Below are 8,663 nucleotides of genomic sequence, written 5' to 3' on the forward strand. Positions count from 1 at the left end.
GGTAGACATTCACTAGAAGATGTTTCATGCCAAATATCTAAGCTCTAGCTTTTACAGTTCTTTAAAAGAAGATTTTTTAAGTTTTTACTATATGCATATAGGGAAAATCAATGACCCCCGGGCCGGGGCCAATTTTGACCGCAGGGCTTTTATTTGAACAAACTTGGTAGACACTCACTAGAAGATGTTTCATGCCAAATATCTTAGCTCTAGCTCTTTGGGTTCTTTAAAAAGAAGATTTTTTAAGTTTTTACTATATGCATATAGGGAAAATCAATGACCCCCTGGGGCGGGGCCAATTTTGACCCTAGGGCTTTTATTTGAACAAACTTGGTAGACACTCATTAGAAGATGTTTCATGCCAAATATCTAAGCTCTAGCTCTTACGGTTCTTTAAAAGAAGATATTTAAAGGATTTTTCTTTCGGTTGCCATGGCAACCAGAGTTCTGCATGAAATGGAATTCTTTGAACAATCTTGATAGAGCTTCATACAAAGAGTATTCCTGCCAAGTTTTTCATTAACATTGGCCTTGCAGTATCATAGAAGATGTCCTTTAGAATATTTAAAATGTGGACGGACGACAGACCGACGGACGCCTTTGGTTGGCCATCCTAAAAGCTCACCTGCACTTTGTGCAAGGTGAGCTAAAAATACACAACGTAAAGTAAACAAGAAAATTGAACTTGCCCGTATTAATATGAACGTTGCGTATTATAAAATCGTTGCGTACCGCATATATTTTATTACTTTTATTTAACAATGGGAATCATAATATATTAAAATGTATAATGTAAAGTGCTTGTAAAAAGTAATAACGAAAAGTCCTGTAGTCAAGACAACGTCTACATACCTTAAGCTGCATGTAGCATTTTCCTCTCCAGTAAGGACCTGGGAATATGAAACCCAATACGGCTAATAAAATAAGCCAAAAAAAATCTCTGCCCTGTGAACCTTGACCTTGACCTGGTAACCTCAAAGTCATAGGGGTCATCTACTAATCATGACTTACCTTCATGACAATATGAAGAACTGTGGGTCAAAGGAATCTTAAGTTATTGGGCCAGACAAGCTTTTTAAAGTCAAGACACCTGTGACCTTGACCTTTGACCTGGTGACCGTCAAAGTCAATAGGGGTCATCTACTTATCATGACTAACCTAAATGCCAAATATGAAGACTAGAGTCAAAGGAATCTTAAGTTATTGGGCGGACAAGCTTTTTGAAGTCAAGGCCCTTGTGACCTTGACCTTGTTTGACCTGGTGACCTCAAAATCAATAGGGGTCATCTACTAATCATGACTAACCTCCATGCCAAATATATGAAGACTGTAGGTCAAGGATCTTAAGTTATAGGGCTGACAAGCTTTTTGAAGTCAAGGCCCCTGTGACCGTTGACCTTTGACTGGTGACCTCAAAATCAATAGGGGTTCATCTACTAATCATGACTAACCTCCATGTCACAAATATGAAGACTGTAGGTCAAAGGAATCTTAAGTTATTGGAGCGGACAAGCTTTTTGAAGTCAAGGCCCCTGTGACCTTTGACCTTTGACCGTTGCTGGTGACCTCAAAAATTCAATAGGGGTCATCTACTTAAGTCATGACTAACCTCCATGCCAAATATGAAGACTAAAGGTCAAAGGAATCTTAAGTTAATTGGGCGGACAAGAAAAAACCGACAGAAAAATAGCTCTTAATTTGAATTTTATGAGCTTTTGTTCTTTATTTAACTACGGAATGAAGCTCATAAATATCAAATGTTTGCTCGGCCGGACGGACGGCCGGACGGACGGACAACCTGATTCCAGTATACCCCCCTTACAACTTTGTTGTGCGGGGGTATAAAAATCCACATGTTTCACAAGTTGTATTACTTGACGTGTGTTGCTCAGTTTCGTTACCTGAATGTAAAAAGAATATGTTTTAACATCATGATGATAAAAATGAATATTGTTGAAAATTGAATTACAATAAGCAAACAAATTCATTTATAAGGTAATAACAGATACAATATATAAGAAGATATTTAGAAAAGTGCGAACTTTGTGTTACATCAAACGATGAAGGAACAAGCTGGCTTTTATCAATGGCATCTGGGTTGAATGGCTGTATTCCGGTCTCTCGAAATGCGTTCTGAATAGACGCCGGTGTTGTTTGGTCTACAGAGTATTTCAAGACAACCGGAAATTTTGATTTGCCGATTGTAAGTCTCTGACTCACGAATCCCAGTCTGCTCGCAATTGAAGAAAATCTACCCTTTAGTGGTCCTATTATCTGAAACAGTAAAAAATATATCACCTACAAACATGAAAACATGAAAATGATAAAATTGATTTTAAGTAATCTTTCAAATTTGCGATTAAATCCCTTTCATTCATTATTAAATAATATCTTTGTGCTTTACTAATCTATTTAATACTGTTATTAATTATATACTACTTAAATAAATCACATGTTACTGTATGCTGAATACGGTGACCTGTTCGATGACCTGTTCTCACGTCATATACAGTCGAGACTGTCATGTGTGACTTTCCAAGGGATCTTCAGAAAAAGGTCACATATGACAGGGGGTCTCTAAATACAGTCTCAAAGAAAATTAAATTTAAGTATCATCTAGCTGTCTATATACCATTGTGACTTAAAGATCCTTTATGTTTTGTGATTGATATTGTTACAGAGTGTTTACCACACTTGCAAAATAATATATATGGATATAATTATGCAAATAAAACAACTTTCAAACATCAAAGAATATGTAAAATGTGTACTGAAAATATTTGTGCACATTATAATATTTAATCAATGAATTACATGCATTGATTACTAATTGGAAAATTTAACTTAGAATTTATAGAAAATAAAGTTCTAATTACCTCCCTTTAATGGCCTTTATTTATATTAAATGTTAAATTGGGTGATATCTTTATAAATAATGCTTATTTGAACTTACAATATTGACAAATCTTAATTTGAGCATCATTTTTATGAAATAAAACCATGAAAAATTGTGTTACAGGATCTTTCAACATATCCATATCCAAAGCTTTTTCTGGTTTAGTATCAATATTTTTTCCGTATTAATTATGCAGTCATAGAAAGGTAAATAAAAAAAATATGCTGCCTAAAAAATCTTCCATGGGCACTCTATAATTAAAAAAAAAATGTAACACAAGTCTTAACCAGTTTACTCAGGCCATTATGTACATAACACACACATGGATTGCGTCATGCTTCCCATAAACAGACGCTACGTCACTTGATACCTGCATTTATACATGTAAACTGTGTAATTGAGATAGAGGTGTGTAGACTTTGTTTGCTACTGGATTATAATTGGACTTAATTATTTTGGCCCTCTGGGTGTTATAATAGGTATTATTTATCTGATTTAACGGACAATTAAAAGGTGTGAAAGTCGTTTAAATCAGACCAAACATTGCATTGGGACCTGACAATTAGGGTCGCTTGTCACATATGACAGGGAGTCGTTTAATTCAGACCATTTATATAGGAAAATACGTTGGGAGTACTGAAACAAGGTCGGATAAGACAGGGAGTCGTTTAAATCAGGGGGTCGCTAAGGCAGTCTCGACTGTATATATATTTTATTTTTTTTGTTAAAGCAAAACTTACCTTAACATCTAGAGGTTGCAAAAAATGTGTTGTATGTGCAGGTAATCCCATTAAGATAACATCATTTTCAATGGCCTTTTCTATTACTTTCAAGGTGATATGCGAGTCATGATTGTCCATAATTAATAATACTGGTCTTTGTTTGCAGCAGTGTATCAAAAATATCTTTTCAAACCATTGATAGAACAAATCCCCGTCCATATACCCGCTCTCACTGAAGGCAAAGAGCCAAGAGTCGGGTATACCATCGTTGTATGTTCTGTGCGGAAGGGAACCCTGTAAAACGGCATTGATACTGTTATTTCGTTAAAATATCGTATTTTTATAAGAAAAACATATTTGGTGAAAATGTCGTTACTTTAAGGATTATAAGTTGCTTTAAATTTAAGAATGGCAAAAACATACAATGTACCTTGAATATAACCATTGATGGGAGGAATGTTCCATCTGCACATACACACAAATGTCCTGTGATGTGGTCGGTAGTGGTGACCTTCTGCGAAAAGACATGTCCTGTCTTTGGACCTACAACCTTTGTTCTCACTGCCTCTTTCCCGGACCAGCCCGTTTCATCACAATTATAAATCTTAAAAAGTGTGCAATTTCCATCATTATTTTTTTAAAACTTTGTTCCTACAATGTTGTAATCCCTCTATTGATTATAATTATAGATTGAAATTAAAAGAAGAAAGATATTTTTCTGATTTAAAGAAGCCATTGCAATGAAAATTTAACGTACTTAGATGCTGTAACCGATAAGAAATATTGTATAAAATTGATATTTTACTTCAAAAGAAACACTGTACTTATATTGGCATATATTTTATATGAGTACCTGCGAAGGTTTGTCTGTTAAACCATTTTCACCAAGGACTTTTTGCAGGAGAGTAAAGTACTCGGTCGCCACTTTCGGGTTGGACATTCTGGTCCTACTTCTGTCCTGGTTTTCAGCCTTTCGTTCCGACAGTTCCGGATGCCTTTTATAAAATTTCCGGAACCACTCGTCCGACGGACCCTTCTCCAAATTATACAGGCTGCTGCGACCTGATTATAAGAATATAAGTAATATAAGTATATCTACAATACTAGAATTCCTTATTTTACGGAAATGGCCATGAAAGAAATACATGACGCATACCTCGGGAAATAATAGTATTATAATATAAAGGAAATAATTTATGGATCATGTCATTGGGAGACACTCACATTTTGTGCTCTCAGATCCTTGGTTATAGACCCTAGATCGTGTGCATGAATGAGCGAGATATCTATATCTTACAGGTCTAGCGGTAATGCATTGATTATTTCATGATATGGTAGATTTAATGAAAAAAATTGCAACATTATACATGTACTATTTGTTGTAAGTTTTGATTTCTTATATATTTAAAATTATTGTTGGCGAAAGAAAAGGTGAATTTAAACGAGCTGTAAAATTAAGCTATTAACCTGATCTCTTAACAATTTCTACCACATAACACCGTATCATAGCACGTGTCATTGGTAATCCGTGCCGTGCCATGTAAAGCAGATAGTTGACAATACTTGTCTCTTCCTCTTGTGTTAGTTGTTTAGCTGGCCCTCGCTGGTTAGACTTATAAACACCCCTCACATGATCATACAAAGTTGTCACTGGTACACTGTACTCATGGGCAGCCTGTCTGACTTTCAGCCTATTCTGCCACACAGCTGACAGTGCATTTTGAAATGCTTCTTTTGTGTATTTTCTAGATTGCATTTTATAGCTAAAATTTAAAATGGAATATATTGGGCACTAAAATAATAAACTAAATAGCAGTTTGCAATTCAAGCGGTACCTTACAATGCAAGGGTGGTAATTGAGGGAAGAGAAAAGGGCACTTGTCTACCACAGTTAAGTCCCTTGGATTAAAAAATTGACGATAATCTCCCCCTTATCTATATTTTAAAGTTTTCTGCATTTTTCATTTTCCTACTGCAATAATTTACATTTAAAAGTAATAACTTTATTTATACTTCGATTACAAATGACATTTTTTTAAAATATTAAACAAGATTTTATTGAGTCGTCTGCTTGTGTATTCCCGGCAGGTATTATTGGAGAACCATATTACGGGCCTCATGAGGCGCTTTTTCTGCGCATGCGCACAAAAATCGGATGTCCCCAAGTTTACAAGGTCAAATTTTGACAACACACAGGTGTATACGATTTAAAATGTAAATTTTGTTTACCTACTGCGGAACTTACACTTTGATGTTGTCCAGTACAAGCGTCTGTGTGATCTGATACCAATGATCAAAGAATGTAAGTAAAAATCAAGCGTTTATACGAAAAATACGGGTACTGCTTCTGTACGGGAACTGCTCGCATGCCAGTACACTATAGTCTATCAGGATAATAACGCTTTATCAGAAATTTGTGCTTTACTTTATAGGCGGGGCTTATTATGCTAAATGTTCTATCCCATGATTCAAATTATCAAATAAATATTTTTCAGTACTGTATCCAATAAATATTTTTAATTATACAATATATATTTTCAAAAATAGAACATACACGTATATATAGAAAATTATCGCACAAAAATATTTTTGACGAACAAAATTTTTTAGTAGGATACAGTACATGTATAACATATAAAATTAGAGTTATACAATATAGATAGTGGTTATAGACCAAAAATTAAATATATTGAATAATGCAACTTTTAACATGCCATAGATTGATAAATAAACAATGTTATAGCCAGTTACAAAATAAGAGAGGCTCATTAATTTGACCTTGATGGTCAAGGTCAATTACAGGTCAAGGTCACATCTAAATTATTTATTATTTTTGTTTGGTCACAAGTCTTGTTTTGTCAAAGTGTAAACCAAATTCATACAGACATGACAAAATTATTCGAAAAAGAGCTAAAAATGTAACTGAGACAATTTTATAAGTAACGTCAATTTAGAAAATGATGCACCAAAGCAAAGTTGGGTTCTTAATAAAAAGTTCCTACCTGCTTCCTTTTAGTATAATATCACCAATTTTAATACAATAAAGTTTTAAATATGTTAATCAATATTATACGGATTTAACTCAATACAGGATTGGAGCAGTACCTCTAGACGCTTGCAGAAATTATGATCACAAATAGACAAATATCGTTTATTTTTTCGTCGATTTTTACATTTTTCAGTCATACATAAATCGGTGTGAAAAGATAAAGATAAATTCATTCCGTTGGGTAAAAAGGCAAGATTTTAGCATTTTATCATTCAAGCGCCTTGTCCGGTATATACCGGAATACGGTATTTAGTGTGGTGCTCCAATCCTTTTTTTAGTCTCACTCATATTATACATGATAATTATAAACATTGACAAAACACAAAAGTTGCCTTTAAATTGGTTGTCAGGTTTTCACTTTCATTTATGCTCTTAAAGTTATATTCCTGGGAAAAGTTGTTATGTTGGTTCAAGTATAATATCATGGCCACTATATGCCCTTTTTCACAGCTATTAATTTGATTTACTATAAAGATTTACTATAAAATATTTTGGTCTGTTTACATACCATAGTGTGACTTGTTTAGGCTATATTTGCACAGATTCAAGGTTAATTGTACATCTTCTGCATTATTTTCACATTTCTGTGTTACCGGATATGCAGTGTATAAGTTGATAAAATATTAAAAGACTAGAAATGTGTCATCATGCCACGGATGCCCCCGCATGCAGCCAAAATTTCAGATGTTATAATATTTAGTTCCAAATTTGTTTGCACAAATTATTTTTTTCATTTGCAGTTCAAAGCCCTTAAAACTTTTCAATGTTAACACAAACCATTTTCATACAATGTTGAAGGCACTGAAATTATTCAGTCTTAACCTTTTGAAAATAGCATATTTCATATTTGTAGCCAAAATAATGGCTACATACATTTCCACAAAAGTATGAATGCTGAAACTGAAAGTTCAAAATTTTTCCAACATTCAAGAAAGATAAGTTTGTCCAAAATCATTGAACCACGACCAAATTCAAACTTAAACTGCTTATTCCTAAGATGTATCTATATTATTTTCAAAGTGAAAGGGACATAACTCTGCCAAAAAATCATCGCACCATGACCAAATTCCAACTTGACCTGCCCATTCCTTTGCCATATCCATATGTCAAATTTGAGTTGAATATGTAACACTGTTGGGTAGATAATGAACAGAAACTGTAAATTAAATATTATTTTCAAAGTGAAAGGGGCATTACTATGCCAAAAATCATTGAACCATGACCAAATTCAAACTTGGCCTGGGCATTCCAAAAACATATCCATATGTCTAATTTGAGTTGAATGTGTTGTACTGTTGGGGAGATAATAAACAGAAACTGAAAATTTCATATAATTTTCAAAGTGAAAGGGGCATAACTCTGCCAAAAAATATTGAACCACGACCAAATTCGAACTTGACCTGGGCATTCCTTTGATGTATCCATATGTCAAGTTTGAGTTGAATGTGTTGTATCGTTGGGGAGATAATGAACGGAAACTGAAAATTTCATATTATTTTCAAAGTGAAAGGGGCATAACTCTGCCAAAAATCATCAAACCATGACCAAATTTGAACTTGACCTGTATTTTCTCACGACATATCCATATGTCAAATTTGAGTTGAATGTGTTGTACCTTTGGGGAGATAATGAACAGAAACTGAAAATTTCATTTTTTTTTAAGTAAAAGGGGCATAACTCTGCCAAAAATCATCGAACCATGACCAAATTCGAACTTGACCTGTATTTTTTCATGACATATCCATATGTCAAATTTGAGTTGAATGTGTGCAACCGTTACTAAGATAATGAACGGAAACTGATGATGACGGTATGACAGAATGACGGAAGGACGGAATGACGGAAGGACGGAACAGGGTAACACTATATGCCCCGGCCATTACATGGCGGGGGCATAAAAATTTCAGCCGTTTAAAAGTTATGGAGTGGACACGAAAGTGTTACGAACAGTCAGACAGACTGAAGATTGAGGCCATTCCTATAATTCCCTTTCTGC

At 34.3% G+C, this 8,663-nt stretch overlaps 1 protein-coding gene across 1 annotated transcript; it reads right to left on the minus strand.

Moving 5' to 3' along the window:
- Positions 1–1,825: 1,825 nt before the first annotated feature.
- Positions 1,826–5,383, minus strand: LOC132734964 (uncharacterized; the record flags this gene model as incomplete). The annotated part of the gene is made up of 6 exons (XM_060721866.1): positions 5,086–5,383; positions 4,472–4,680; positions 4,049–4,222; positions 3,637–3,912; positions 2,043–2,274; positions 1,826–1,901 (listed from the first exon to the last, which is right to left on the minus strand). Coding segments are annotated over exons 1-6 (1,256 nt in total), but the record flags the coding sequence as incomplete, so codon positions are not given.
- Between the last annotated feature and the right edge of the window lie 3,280 nt (positions 5,384–8,663).

The sequence above is a fragment of the Ruditapes philippinarum genome, unplaced genomic scaffold (genome assembly GCF_026571515.1).
Source record: "Ruditapes philippinarum isolate M1 unplaced genomic scaffold, ASM2657151v2 ctg150_1_1_1_1, whole genome shotgun sequence".
NCBI lineage: Eukaryota > Metazoa > Mollusca > Bivalvia > Venerida > Veneridae > Ruditapes > Ruditapes philippinarum.